Here is a 15488-nt window from a genome sequence, read left to right as displayed (position 1 = left end):
GAGAGTCCTTTTTTATGTCTAACTTCACGGATGTTTTTCCCCTTGACCTCAGCATCATGTGACGAGTGCTTAGCCAAGCTAGATGGACAAGTCCTGAGTAGGCCATATTTTGCCAGGAATATAAAAACTATATCTGGCAGATTCTGTTCAAGGTCCAAAGTTCAAGTTTTCAGGCCTGGCCATGCAGATCATGTCAGACTTAATGTGTGAGCTTCTCACCTGATTTGAAACGGTCTGGATAACAAACTGTTGGACACCACTGAAATGTATCAGGGAATTTGTTGCAATAAAAACACTCAAAACGCATCATCCCCAAATTCCGGCAACCAGGAAACCAGACCCATCAGTAAGGGGAGGTGGGGGGGTGGGTAGTCTAGGTTCCCAGGGGTATTACATCTCACTTTGAATGACATTGTATGAACATATGTCCCATTTCTCTCTAGAATTAGAGCTAATAAATCCCTTCATGTGGATATATAGAGCAGACTTTGGAAATACTAACCTATTATTACTAGAATGACATTGCTCTAAATTTGAATGCAGAAAACACAGCCAAAACCTTGTTCATCTCACAACGCAAGTGTAGCAAAAATTAATCTCATGGAACTGTTGTCTGATGTCTGGCCAGCAAGAGAGGCTGACTTGATCTAATGTTTCAGTTAACATGGGGATAATGAAATCAACACCACAGTGTGATCTAAACGACGTCATGCTATTATCACTTTACCTGTTTAAAAACAAAAATGGTGTCCCACCCCTGCCTCGGCTTCCCCAACATTGTGTATGGTGGCAATCGGCTAAACTGGGACTATAGGACTACAGTTTGCAGAATTCCTTTCTCTATATGGTCCGGGGTGAGCATCGACCACCAGAGAAATTTTGTGCAAGATTTGGAGATGAGGGTGGTCCAGTGGTTAGGACTCGGTGCTCTCACTGCCAGGGCTCGGGTTCAATCCCTGGTCGGGGAACTAAGATCCCGCAAGCTGCACGGCCAAAAAAAAAATTGGAAATGAGAAGGAAAGCAGCAGACATATTTTTATGTTCGGAAGGTTGGAGCAGGGCAGCAGGTCAGTGGGTGCTCACACACACTGTTGCCATCTCTGCTTTGCTCTGCGCCAACTACTTATGCAGTTCCCTGGGGAAGGGTGCCAGCCTCCTACAGACATCACCCACTGAGTCAAGGCTGGCAGTGGGGAGAGACAGATGTAGCTCCAGTTTGTATTTTCTTTTGTTCACACCAAGTTTGGCTGACGTGTAGCTACTTTAGTCTCAAGACCAGACGCAGAGATAACAGCCTTGATGCCTCCTTCTCGCTCGCACAACCACATAAAGTCTAACCCTCAGACACATCCCTCGTCCTCTACTGCTCGTGGCTCTTTTGCTTTTCTGGGTTGACCCCTGACACATCATGGCTGAGTTCTGTGCCGTCTTAACCTTTAAATTCAGGCAAGTTCCTCAGACCATAAGTCTTGGGTCATTTCTGATAGAGCAAAAAATAAGCACGATTAAACTATTTTTTATTGAGCTCTTACTATGTGCAAACAGTGTGCTCACTGCTTTACATATATTATTTCACTTAATCTCATTAAATGGTCCAAAGCCCCCATCCTCGCCAGTTCACTCTTTCATCATCACCAGTTGGTAGTTCAGAGATACCTGCTGGCTACAGTAATAGTCCAGGTTCTGCCATTTGGGATAGTAGACTAGGACCCAATGCCCTCTGGGGTGTCCCTGGGTGCCCTGTCCTGCCCTCATGGAAAGAGCCTAGAACACAGGTGGTGCCCATTAAGAGTCTGTTTCCCCTCTTCTGCACCCTCAGTCTTGGCGTTAATCTTTGCCCAAACGTACAGGAAAGAGCTCAATTCCCCTCTAAAAATGAAGTCTAGCCCCAAATCTTTGCCTAGTGACTGGGTCCTGCTTGCCTGTCTCAGTGCCAAGTGTTGACCCCCTGAAGCAGTGCCTGGGCTCTGTGCCACATACTGAGATGCCCCACCCCTTACTAGACATTCACCTCTATTTGGGAGTCACTTCAGATGGAACCCCTTGCCCCATCAAATACCCCTCGTTTGCCAGGACCAAGGTGGCTGCCTTTCTTGGATATCCCTCCTCCATTTTAAGAATTTTGTGAGCTCGTATTTTTAACTGTGATTTCTTTTTTATGTGTCCTTTTTTAAAATATATAAATTATTTTATTTATTTATTTATTTTTGGCCACGTTGGGTCTTTGTTGCTGCGTGTGAGCTTTCTCTAGCTGTGGTGAGCGGGGGCTACTCTTGGTTGTGGTGTGCAGGCTTCTCATTGCGGTGGCTTCTCTTGCTGCTGAGAACAGGCTCTAGGCACACGGGTTTCAGTAGCTGCAGCATGTGGGCTCAGTAGTTGTGGTTCCCGGGCTCTAGAGTGCAGGCTCAGTAGTTGTGGTGCACGGGCTTAGTTGATCCGTGGCATGTGGGATCTTCCTGGATCAGGGCTCGAACCCGTGTCCCCTGCATTGGCAGGTGTATTCTTAACCACTGCACCACCAGGGAAGTCCCTTTCATGCGTCCTTTGTTTTAAACTCTTAAGAAGGAATAATTTGTAAAATGGTTTCCCAATGTAGTATGTAATCATGAGCAATTTGCTTTGTAGGAAGTAGGGAATGGAGTTAAAGCAATCCTAATTACTTACACATGCAGAAGCTGTCACTTCTGTAAGGTGTGTAATTAGCAGCCAGAGTGTGTTCTGGGAAAATGTGATTGTTTAAGCAGGGGGCGCAGCTACAGGGCTACCCAGATAGGGGCTCTCCCACTGGGGTCATTAGCCCAGCTAGGGCTCTGCGGTCACTTGTTAAGGCTGATTGTATGTCTGGACACAAAGCAAGTGGCCGACTGAGCCCACTCCTGTTTCACGTGCAAACAAGGTGTGACCATTGAAAAAACTGGATCCTTCTTACTTTGTGATTATGAATTTTCTTTTCCAGCTGAGTCTAGTGGTTCTCAGCTTGGTCTGCACGTTAGAATCACAAGGGAGACTGTACTATTCCTGACGTCCAAGCTGCACCTAGACCAAATAAATCAGCCTCTCTTGGGCAGCACGGCTTTTAAAATCTCCTCAGGTGGTTCTAGTGCATTGCCAAGTTCGAACGCCAGTGCTCAACCCGTGCTTCTCAAAGTTAGCTGCATCAGAACCACCTGGAGGGCTTGTCAAAACCCAAGCCCAGAGAGATTCAGTACGTGTGGGCAAAGGGTGCCCAATACTTTGCACTTTTCGTATTTATTCTAATAATATTGTCAGTGCTCAAAACAATGAATTCCTTTTGGTATTAGATAACTTTTTGCTTTTGCACATATGACAGGCATTGTGCTAAATGTTTTAGTCATTAGCTAAGGTAATCATTTTCACAAAGCTGCTTCATTCTCATCCTTCACGTCTCAGAAAAGGTGCCAGACCTGAGAAGGCTTTCATCTATTCTTTAGAAAGGCACCTGTAATCACATCACGTGGTTTGTTTCCTCCTGGGCCCTAAACACAGCCTGTTCTCTTATTTCCTCTCTTCTAGTTGCAAGGAAGCTCCACGATGGCAGAAACCTACCTGTCTTCCTCACTTAGTATCCACCATGTGGCAAGCACTCCACAGACCCTTGCTGAATGAAGGAATCCACAGGGCAACGCTGGGGAAAAGGTACTATTATGGTCTACATTTCACAGACCAGGACATAGAGATACAAAAAGAAACCTGTCCAAGATCACAGTGGAGGAACTGAGATTCAAACTGTGCCCTAACTAGAGCTGGGCTCTCAAAGCACTGTAAGAACTAATCATCAGTCTTAAATACCAGCCTTCCTTCCCAGCAATAAACTGAATTACTTACAGTCAACTATATCTGCCTTTCTGCCGCTTACTTCAAAGCTATTTTTTTTCCAAATAACAATAAAAATCCAGAACTGAAACCCACGTGGCCAAACAGTAGAAACAGTGGCAATTTCTTTCCTACTTAAAAACTGTACTGTCCATAACAGAAACCTTACAAAGTTCTAAAGCAGGTTAAAGATTTCTACCTCATATAAAAATCACATTATAACCTTTTAATACATAATGTTCGTATTTAGGGGAAGAAAAACTACATGAAAACAAATGGATGTAAATAATCTGGCTTTATTTAGCAAGCCAATACAATTTATTCTGGTAATAAATTAATACGTACAGTTGTCAAAAATGTTGGGTGCTTTCCAATAAAAAGGTTTCTGACTGTGTACACTAAAGTATATGCAGAATCCTTTGACATGGAGTTACTGAAGAATGGAGTGTCTTTCTCTGTAATTCACCTTCAGCTCGTGTTTAGTTTAAAAAGGTTTCAATTACCATTCCAGCTCCTGCAAACTATGAAGCCTGAAATTATAGTACTGAGTTTAGAAATACCCTGATCCAGTCTCCGAATCGTACGGATGAGGAATCCACTGGTCTTGCCAAAGATTACCAAGGTAGCAAGAGACAGAGCCTGGATTACAACTCAGTCCTCAGAGGGTCTCTGAAATGTCTGTGAAGCTAAACAAGGCATATACACCACACTGAACTCGAGTCATATCTGTAAGACCCTGGTTTTACTTTCTGTTTAATCCTTAAATCCTGATGTGTTCTTTTGCGGTTAACAGATTTAGCAACTCAGCTGCTTTGGAATGAAATCATTCCCGTTATCACAGATTATCACCAATCGCCAGTAGCGTTGGCTTTTCTCCTGGGACGTTTGGACTTGGGCAACTTTTCTTCCTGCTCTTCTACGCTCACAGTGTAAGTGACATCAGGGATGTCTGTTCTTGTTTGAAATTCATCATCAGTTACCAGTATCTACGAAACCATCAGATCTGAGTATGGGACAGTTCGTTTCTCTCTGTAGCTCATCCCCACCAGTCAGCACACACCCTGCTCTGTTCACCTGAGCCGTCACTCGTTCCAAAGCAACTGTGGATTACTTCTGGGGTGTCAGTGTCCCAAATAGCGATGAGATTTCTCAACACATCAACATGCCGTATGCTTCACATAATGTACCAAGCAGTTCTGGCATACAGTTTTTGGTGATTTATGTCTCAGCCTAATGGCTTCACATAGCCATGCTGTTGGCAGGGGAAAAAGGGCCACTGGCCTGTTTTAATTTAAACCCCCAATGAGTATGCTGCACATTTATCAGTTAGTAATAAAATGCTCACATGCTGGCAAGCTATTTTTCTAACTGCAGAAGCCATTTACAGAGCAACCCACCAAACATAGGTGACTTTAACTTTATGTACACACAGCAGAGGTGTGTATATAAAGGGAATTTTGGAATTTCTGTGCAAGTGGTTCTATTTCTTGCTATTCTCAGGATTGTAGCAAAGGAAGACCGATAGCCTATCTTTGTATGTTTCTTTTTCTCCAGGGCAAGAGTGAATGTCTGATGTGGTTGCAGCTTATAGAGGCTTATTAGATGTGCCCTCAGGGGCATATTTAATTGGAACAGGCATCTCATTTTTAAGTTCCTCCTCAGCAAATACAAGAGTTGCTGTCGAAGCTTTACCTTTTAGGACTAGTAACTCGATTTGGTGGTAATGCTGAAAGCAGGGCCGCTAGCCATGAAGACTTGACATTAACCCCTACCTAGAGTGAAATTTCCTTAGCCTTATTTAAAAACAAATACACACACAAGAACCCAGATACAGAAATATTACTAGCTCTGTTCTCACAAAACCACTGAAGCAGTTAATTTACTAAAAGTAGGCATATTTTTCTCCTCTCGTCTGTTACCAATTTCACTTTCTTTGGCTGTTTTTGTTTTTATTTTGTCCTGATTTTCAAGGAACATGCAGAATATTGATAAGGAAATTCCACATTCTTTGACCATTTCACTTTTTGACTTTTCTTCTTAACTCACTACCTTTTAACTCTGGAAAAATTGTGAGCCCAGTATATTTTCTCTTTAACACCATGACCAGAACCCAGTGTATGAAGTATAATGGAAATGACATGCTTAACAGAACACAGACATCTGACTCATGGCCAGCTCTTGAAAACTGGCCTGGCCAACTGAAGGTACAGTCCCGACTGACTAAAGGCAACTGATTTCCTTCAGTTTAGAACAGCAGAGCTGATGTCAAACTACAAAGAAAGGGCTGATTTTAATAATCTTAATAACCAACTAAAAAATAAAATCTTTTTTTAAATTAACGAATCCTAATGACTTTGAGGTAGATGAAGCTGTTGTCAGATAATGAAGTAATTAGGTGTAAGATATAAAAATAACAAAATTGAGCAAAAGAAAGCACTGATTTGAAATTATCTTCATTTAAGTTCAGATGGAAAATTAAGAGCCCATCCAATTCAAAGTTTTGGCACAAAATCCGCGTATGTCATGTGGTGGACTTGCTTCTTCAACTGGAGATGAACTTGGCAGCCGATGGAAAGAATCCACACTCTACGGAACACCAAACTACAAAACGACTGTCCCCATGAAGAAGCCAGTGACTTTGCATTTGATTTTTCCAATTTGGCTCATTCCCCAAAATTCAGGCTTTGGAATCCTAAAGTCTGCTTCAGCACTTAACTAGCTCTTTGTTGGTGGAAGGGGTCGGGACTGTCTCTCCACACATAAACTGATCCTAAGACAGAACAAGAAATTATATTAATCACGGAGTGTCTGTGTCACAGATGCATCAATGGTATACTCATTTTGTTACAGAATCAATCCAGCTCTGCTAATCTAAGTTTTTCCTTTGCTCTATCACTTCATTCTTGTTCAATGAGTCAATGCCAGCATCAGAATCATAATCTTACAAATGTATCCGTTTTTAGTTCTGAATTCATATTTAATGCACCTTACCTTATAAACAAACATGTCCCTCGTCACTACAGAGCACCCATTTCTCAGAAATCACATTTATAAAACAGACGTCACACCTTTTAAGTTTCTGTATTAATTACTATTTGCACTACTACTTCTCCACTTCAATATTTGGTCACTCAAAAATACCTACCCTCTTCAAAGTAATTACTTTTTTCAACTAAAGGGATAGCTCTTTATGTTTCCCAACACAGATAATCTGCAAATTAGCTATTTTGTAAATGAAGTTCAATCTCTGATGATTTAGCCTGGCTTACACCAGCCAGCCCAGGAAACCTCTGCCTCCCAGGTTACCCCTCATCTCCTGCAGTCTGATCCCCGTAAGGATCTGCCTGTATTCTGTCCCTATCGATCTCTGACTCCTGCCCAGCACCTGGAACACTCCCACTGTGTTCTTTGGAGTTTATGGTCCACCAACAACACAATGCTCCACATTCTTTAAAATGGCCCTGTGCCTTCCTGCTCTAACACAAGGTTCTCAAGGGGTAGCGGGGAGGAGGCGCTGCTTTTGTCTCTGGGGATATTTGACAATGTGTGGAGACATTCTGGGTTGACATACTGTGGGGTGCTACTGGCATCTAATGGGTAGAGGTCAGGGATGCTACTAAACAAGCTACAGTACGTGATCACCCGATTTAAAATTGCTATCTCTTCTCATACCAGCACTCCTGCTCACCTTTACCCTGTTTTCTTTTTGTTCCAGAACACGCTTAAATGCAAGAATAAATCAGTAAACCTCTTAAGTGTAGTCTAAATTATAGCCTGCTTATGTCATGAGGCTAAGTGCCTTGTTCCCCCACCTTGCCTATACTCATTTTAGAGTTCATCCTTAAGAATGTTAAGCTTTGTTATATGACAATTATATCTCAAAAACAACAACAACAAAAACAAAAAACAAAACCCAGAGAAAAGAATGTTAAGCTTCTTATGATGTTAAGACTCCATTCAAAGTAATGACCAAAAGTTGGGGTGGAGGTGGGCATTTATTTTGTTTTCTATTGTCAATATCCTTGGGTGAAAACAGCAGGACAACTAAAGACTAAAATGAAAATTGTAAAATTGCAACTATGACTTACATCTCAAACAAGATAATGCAGAGTTCGACGTATAAGCCAGGTAAGAGACACTATACAAATGTTCCCTCAAAATAAGTCCAAGAGCTCTAAACAATTTTAATTGCTTATTAAATAAGGGAGGAATAAACACTGTCAATTAAATAACCTTTATAATTATTTTCCTCTATTTAATAAGTAATCATAATATTCACTAGATACAAAACAGTTTTCTTTACTGCCTGCTCCAAAGCTAAAAGAGTTAGTCAATTTGAGCTTTTAAAATTTTAATTTACCATACAGCTGCTTATTAATGGTTTTAAAAATTTGTTTTTAAAAACACAGCATTTACCTGACACAAGATTAGAAAACATTCTGCACCTACCTATCACAGGCAGACTACTCTAGGTGCCTGCAACCCTCCCCCCAACTTTTAAAATTTGACTCCTTACTTTGTCATAAATCACTTTTATAATGAGAGAGCAGCTAGGGCACGTTGCCACGTCTTCCCCATTCTCCAAATCTTCCTATAACAAAATCGAACACCGCACGGTCAGCATAGTCTTCTCTTGGCGATCTCCTTCTCCCAAACCCTCCCATCTCTGTGGGCAAGCTCCTTTGAGGCTGGCCTCCCCACAAGGCATGTGAGGACCAAAAGCATCTTCCAAGAGAAATGCCAGCCCCACTCTTCCCTGGAAGCGTCACTTGGGATAAACACCCAGGAGAGTGAGTCAAGGTTCAGTCGCCTCAAAACCCCCGGGAAGACAAAAACACATACCTTCCTCCAAAGGAGTACCCCAGGAAGTGGAAGCTTAAGTTGGGAAGGATGGCGCCATCCACACCCTCCCCTCCCCGCTCCGGCCCGACTAAAGGCCAGAACCAAGTGCCGCCGACAGCGCGGAGTATCAAATTTGGCGGAATTCAGAAACCGATAAAAAAGGGCGTGGATAACTATGAGCCGCGTGGATCGGCGGCAGGAACTCGGCAGAGCGAAAGCGCGCCTGCTCCTTGGAGTCGCCGGGCGGGTCCCCGAGTTACCTTGGTGATGCAGAAGTTATCTCCACACGGACAAGGGTAGAAGTACGTCTCCGAGTCCTCGTCATATTGGAAGTCCTCAATCTCCACCTCGTCGTGAAACACCGCCATCGTTACTGGGGCGAGCAGAGGCCTGTCACTTCCGCCGTCCGACCCAGGCCGGGACCGGTCCAACTTGTAGGACGCCGGCCCAGCTGGGCGTTGTCGCAGTGCACCTGCGCAGGAATGACCGCTTCCGGCTCAGAGACAATGACGCAACTCAGGGTTTGAGGTCAAACTGGTGACCTGGTAGCGGTCACCATGGAGATGGCGGAGCTAGGGGGCGGAGACACGAGCGGACGGCGGTGGCTGCTCCTTGAGGTCGCGCCCCGCCCCGCCCATCGGACGGCAGCGACCAATAATATGTGAGGTTCGCTCGCGCAGCTGCTGCGTCACGTGGGGGAACACCGGAAGCTCTCCGGCGCCGGGGGCGGAGCTTGTCCTTACTCTGCGAGCTGAGTCCCAGAGGCGGCGGTGGGCTGGAGGTTCCTTACTGAGGGTTTGGTTACCTGCCTCACGTCCGCGGGCCTTAGAGAGGCCTTAACCAGACCCCGCAGCGGGCGGCGGCCGGCCTAGGTAGCGTCGGCCCTGCCCTTCTGCGACGCTGCGGAAAAGCGGGCGCGCTTTGTGAGTCAGAGGTGGCGGCGGGAACTGCTCGGACTCCGGAACGTCCCTCCCTGCCTCCCCGGTGACTGACGAAAAGCTCCCCTGGAATAGTGATTTCACCGAGTGACCGTGAGCTCTGGGCGACGCGTAGCTTGTAGTTCTGGCTGCACTCGGCTATTCAGGTACATCCCCGCCTCTTCCTCACCCTAGATTGTCTTCAAATGCCCTAAATTGTGTTGTCGAAAGGACCAAGCAAGATCTGTTACGCAGGTTGAGTTCTAGTCCTGTGTTTGCCAAGCATGTATTGATAATATTATATAACTACAATCAGGTGTTTCGCTAAGTATAATTCCTCCATCAACCCTGGGACTTTAGATGTTATTCCATATTATTAATCTTTAAACTGAGATACAGAGAGTCACGTATCTTGACCAAAATCACACACCTAGGAAATGAAGAGCCTGTCTGTCCCCAAGCCTATGAACAAATTACTTAACTTGCGTGAACCACAGTTTCTTCTTTGTAAAAGAAATGGCATCAGCATGCAGAGTTACTACCATGAGGCCTTTGTATAACTTAATGGGAAATGCAAATAAAAAGTGATTTGTCTCGAAAGCAGTACTAGTGCCTGCCTTGGTAAAACGGGAGTATTGCTCCATTACTAGGCATTTATTCAAATCTTGGTAGAGAAGGAATGCTGTGAGAAAACGACTATTTAGAAGCAGATATGGGCTCAGAAGATGACCGTTGGGAACTAACTCTGGGGGCTGGACATTTACATTCTTTGGGCCTTATTTCCTCTTCTGACTGAAAGAGGGTTGGATGAGAGATGATTTACAAGATTCCTTTCAGATCCAACATTCTACTTTTGCGTGGAAATTACGAGTTTTACTTGGTTCAGCAATCACATATACGATATTCCGTTTATATTTATATAATACATATGCATAATATACACACGTACACATCCTTATGCTTATTTATGTACACGTACTCCGACGTTTGCATGAAGTTACCAATTTTGTGCACGCTGAAGTTCCACCTGGTTTAGCCCTTTTAAAGCTTGAAAACCTAAAGGCAGAGGAATCTTTGGGAGAAAATTTAGAAGTTATGTTAAAGGGATTAGTAGAAGATTATTTCAGAGGTTTCACCAACATTCTATTTTGCCTAATTGGAGATCTACCCAGGAGTTAGGAAACATTTGCTAAACTTGTTGAGGGTTAACTGGGATGGTTCTGCTCTGAGCAAAGGAGAAAGCCCACATAGCTCAGAGCCCACATAGCTCAGAGGCTGCTCCCTGAATCTTTGCAGGCACGGATACTTCCCAGGTAGCCTCTTGGAGAGAGGAGGACACAGAGTCTCCAGTGTTTATTCTGTAGTCCCAGTGATCATTTTGAGGTTGGGAACTTTCTTTAGTTCTTCAGTGCTTCTGAGCATAAGTACCTACAAAATAAAGGTGAGCCATTTTTGAATGTACAGAAATGGGTGCAGTTATATTTGGTTCATGGAACTATAAATTGGTAGACCTTTTAGAAAACAGTTTGGATCTATCAAAAACAATTTGCTGGGGAATCTTAAAATCTGAGGTTTGTAATCCTAAAAGTTTCAGGAGTCGTTGGATAATTTTTCTTTATAATTTCCTTGTAATTTTCCAACTTTTCTTTGAGTATGTATTACCTCAAATGGAAAAAGAAAAATGAGTGAACCACTTATTAATAGTAATTGACACTGTGTGCCAGGCCCTGTACCAAATGGTTTATATGCATCATGTCATTGAAACAGCCCAGTGAGGTATAGGTATCATTAATCCCATCTTCAACATTGGGAAACCTGAGCTTTAGGGGCTTAGGTTTAGGAGCTTAGCAAAAGGGGCAAAGCTGGTTAAGTGACATGAAGCTATGGTGATCACTCAGACCTGTCTGACCCCTGAAACTAGGCTCTTAATTACCTTCAGTGCCATCTGATATGATGGTGCTTGAAGCAAAGCTGGATTAAACAAACAGCTGGCACTCTGTAGACTGCTGAGATTTTCTGCTAGAGCAGTGCAGGTTCCCTTGAGGCCTAGATTTGGGGGTCTCCTTGGCCTTCCATACCACTTTCAGCCTGCCGTCTGTTGCCATATCCCTTGTCTGGCCAGAGGTGGTTTCCCATATCATTCTGCCAGTTTGAGTTCATCCTGTGCTGAGGAAAGTAAAACTGTAGTCAATCCTGTGAGGCATTATTTTACGCCACCCAGCATTTTTTAATAAAACATCACGATGAAAAAAAAAAAAAATCACGATGACTGCTAAACTTTACATTTATTCCTAAAAGGGAATAGACATTTTATAATATAATGAAACATCTTTGGACTCTGAGAGCATGACAAAAGCAAGTTTACTAGTTGCTATACAGTCATTTGAGATCACAAATTTATGGTTTAAAAGTAATTTTTTTTTAATTGTAACACTGCTGATTTGGAAAATAACAGTGACCAAAATTCTTAGCGTGAGATTGAATTTAGAACTAGATCATACTTACTTACTGTCATAGCAGCCGTTTTTTATGAGTGCTGTTGTAGATCAGGCTAAGGAGTTGTTTATTGGCAATATCAACCCACTGCCTCTCTACGTTGTTTGGCAGGGATAACGTATTTGGGTTGATTTTTAGTGACACTCCTGCTTGCTAGGTATTTCCCCGGACGTTTATTCCTTTCATCTAGTGAGGTAGTGTTGTCATTCCCATTTATAAATGGGAAGAGGTGACTGGCGTAAGGTCAGAAAGCAGAAAGGAGTCAGATCTGAGCCCAGTTCTGCTGATTCTGAGTTGAGCACTCTGTTATAACTTGTATTCCACTCGGGTCCCCTTACCAAATGCCGGGATCCCTTGTGCTTCCTCACTGGCACCTAGGATTGTAAATCAGCAGGTGCCATGCTAGCTCTGTGAGTTTATCTCTGCATTCATGCTCTTTGAGGCATTCTTGGTTTTTCTTTCTCTCTCTGCTTGCTCACACCTCATCCAGTCTATCAGCAAGTGATAGGGCTCTAATTCCAAAATCTGTTCCATGTTCATCTGCTTCTGTCTGAGTTTTATCCTATCCACGCTTAGCCTGGTGCCTTCTAACTGAACTTCCTGCTTCAACTCTTGCCCCTCTGCGATCTGTTCTTTACAGGGCAGCCTGAGTGATCCTTTAATGTAAATTAGATCACGTCCCTCCCCTGGTTTATTTAAACCCTTCAGTTGTTGCCCTTCACCTTTAGAAGAAAGTCCACACCCTTCCTGTGGCCTGCTGTGACCTGGCACGTGTCTCCCTGCTTGACCTCACGTCCTGTCACTGTCCTTGGCTCACTGCTCTCCAGTCACACTGGCTGTGCTTCCTCTACCACACCAGGCTTGTTTCTGTGATGGGGCCTCGCTCCAGTGCTCTGCACTTAACGCCTGCTTGGCTGCCTCTTTCCCCTCATTCGGGTCTCAGCTCTGATGCCTCTTGAGAGAGACCTTTCCTGATATTCCCCCACCTACCCCATCACTCTTATTTCCTTTATCACACTCATTGTAATCCGTGTCTTGTTAATTATCTGTTTATTATTATCTGTTGTAGACATTGTGATAAAAGCCTCATGATGGCAAAGGCCTTGTGTCTGGTTGTTTATTGTGTCTCCACAACCTAAAATAGTGCCTGGTGCCTCAATAATTGTTAAAGAATTTGAATGTAGCTATTGAACAGAAACTAGTATCATTCATTTTAAATCTTAATCTGTTGCTTGCAGTTCATTGCTTAAATGGATATGTTTTATTTAGCATTTATGATACTTTTCTCTCTTTTAAAAATAAAATAACTTTTTGGTGAGATAAGGCCCATGAGGATACAAATATTGATGGAATATTCTTTCTTGTATGGTTTTGAAAATTACTTAATATGTTAATTTTATATAGTTAATACATTGAATATATAAAACCATTGGACATAAATTTCAAAATATGTGTAGTTTTTTTCTTTTTTTGTATTTTTTGTATTTTTTGAATGTGGCTTTGTTTTTTAAAAAAAAAATTATTGAAGTATAGTTGATTTGCATTGTTGGTTAGTTTCAGGTGTATAGCACAGCGATTCAGTTATACATACATAAGTATATATGTTCTTCAGATTTTCCTCCCTAATAGGTTATTACAAAATATTGAGTATAGTTCCCTGTGCTATACAGTAGGTCATTGTTGGTTATCTATTTTATATATAGTAGTGTGTATATGTTAATCCCAAACATGTATTCCTCCCCTTCTTTCCCCTTTGGTAACCATAAGTTCGTTTTCTATGTGTGTCTGTTTCTGTTTCATAGATAAGTTCATTTGTATCATATTTTGGATTCCACATATAAGTGATATCATGTGGTTATTTGTCTTTCCTTGTCTGACTTCACTTAGTGTGAAAATCTCTAGGTCCATCCATGTTGCTGCAAATGGCATTATTTCATTCTTTTTAATGGCTGAGTAATATTCCATTGTGTGTATATATATATATATATATATATATATATATATATACACATATACATATACATATACATATATATATATATATGACATCTTTATCCATTCATCTGTCAGTGGCCATTTAAATTGCTTCCATGTGTTGGCTATTGTAAATAGTGCTGCAGTGAACATTGGGGTGCATGTATCTTTTTGAATTATGGTTTTCTCTGGATATATGTCCAGGAGTGGGATTGTAGGATCATATGGTAGCTTTATTTTTAGTTTTTTAAGGAACCTCCATACTGTTCTACATAGAGGCTGTACCAGTTTACATTCCCACCAACAGGGTAGGAGGGTTCCTTTTTCTCCACACCCTTTCCAGCGTTTATTATTTGTAGACTTTTTGATAATAGCCATTCTGACTAGTGTAAGGTGATACATCGTTGTTGTTTTGATTTGCATTTCTCGAATAATTAGCAATGCTGAGCATCTTTTCATGTGTCTTTGACCATCTGTATGTCTTTGGAGAAATATCTATTTAGATCTTCTGTCCATTCTTTGATTGGGTTGTTTGATTTTTTGATATTGCACTGTATGAGCCGTTTGTATATTTTGGAGATGAGCCCCTTGTTGGTTGCATTGTTTGAAAATTTTTTATCCCATTCTGTCGGTTGTCTTTTCGTTTTGTTCATGGTTTCCTCTGCTGTGCAAAAGCTTTTAAGTTTAATTAGGTCCCATTTGTTTGTTTTTATTTCCGTTACTCTAGGACAGCGGCCCCAACCTTTTTGGCACCAGGGACTGGTTTCGTGGACGACAATTGTTCCACAGACCGGGGTGGGGTGGGGTGGGGTGGGGGGATGGTTTCAGGATGATTCAAGCGCATTACATTTATTGTGCACTTTATTTCTATTATTATTACATCGTAATATATAATGAAATAATTATACAACTCACTCTAATGCAGAATCAGTGGGAGCCCTGAGCTTGTTTTCATGCAACTAGATGGTCCCATCTGGGGGTAATGGGAGAAAGGGACACCCGAAGTGTGTTGCTTATGTCCACTCTACTCCGTGATCTCGTTCTGGTTGCTGTCCCTGTAGAAAACCCTGCTTCACAAGGATAGGATGTTGGAAATGGAAGCAGGCTTTTCAGTGCTTTTGTGGCAATCTCAGGATATTCCACCTTGACTTTAATCCAGACTGTATGGAGATTTGAAGTTGACTCAAACATACTTTTAAGGCCACCATCATTTGCTGTCTCAAGCAGTTGATTCTCTTCTAGCACGGACGAAGTCGATTCACCTGGCTTATTCACAAATGGGTCACGGATCCATACCTTCCCGGTTCGGGAGTCTTTTGTGATTGGGAAGTAATGCTCAGACTCTTCTGAAAGCTGAGATAGGTGATCATGCACTAGTGGGAGAAAGAAGGCCCTGGCTCAGTCTCTTTCAAAATCTCTGCTAAT

General features: G+C 42.5%; 2 protein-coding genes across 4 annotated transcripts in view; one reads left to right on the top strand and one right to left on the bottom strand.

Moving 5' to 3' along the window:
• Positions 1-4110: 4110 nt before the first annotated feature.
• Positions 4111-9189, bottom strand: DPH3 (diphthamide biosynthesis 3). Of its 2 annotated transcripts, XM_067737402.1 has the most exons (3): positions 8937-9176; positions 8351-8425; positions 4111-6604 (listed from the first exon to the last, which is right to left on the bottom strand). In XM_067737402.1, exons 1-3 carry the CDS (start codon positions 9042-9044, stop codon positions 6539-6541), a joined length of 249 nt encoding a protein of 82 aa, XP_067593503.1. In that variant the 5' UTR covers positions 9045-9176; the 3' UTR covers positions 4111-6538. The 2 variants fall into 2 exon arrangements, with proteins under 2 accessions (XP_067593503.1, XP_067593504.1); XM_067737403.1 differs by lacking the exon at positions 8351-8425 and having other exon boundaries at positions 8937-9189.
• Positions 9190-9377: 188 nt separating this feature from the next.
• Positions 9378-15488, top strand: part of OXNAD1 (oxidoreductase NAD binding domain containing 1) — a 55742-nt gene continuing 49631 nt past the window's right edge. For both annotated transcript variants that reach the window (XM_067737400.1, XM_067737399.1), the window contains exon 1: positions 9378-9760. The gene's annotated coding sequence lies outside the window, so the exon portion shown is untranslated. The remainder of the gene's footprint in view (positions 9761-15488) is intronic.

The sequence above is a fragment of the Pseudorca crassidens genome, chromosome 5, assembly GCF_039906515.1.
Source record: "Pseudorca crassidens isolate mPseCra1 chromosome 5, mPseCra1.hap1, whole genome shotgun sequence".
NCBI lineage: Eukaryota > Metazoa > Chordata > Mammalia > Artiodactyla > Delphinidae > Pseudorca > Pseudorca crassidens.
This window is presented reverse-complemented; position numbering and strand designations above follow the sequence as displayed.

Excerpts from the sequence above, each read along its gene's own strand:
- DPH3 (XM_067737402.1), bottom strand. The coding sequence starts at position 9,044 with ATGGCGGTGTTTCACGACGAGGTGGAGATTGAGGACTTCCAATATGAC. Across the intron at positions 8,426-8,936 it reads ATAACTTCTGCATCACCAAG|GAAGATTTGGAGAATGGGGA; the intron begins GTAACTCGGGGA and ends ATTTTGTTATAG. Across the intron at positions 6,605-8,350 it reads TAAAAGTGATTTATGACAAA|GATCAGTTTATGTGTGGAGA; the intron begins GTAAGGAGTCAA and ends GTTCTGTCTTAG.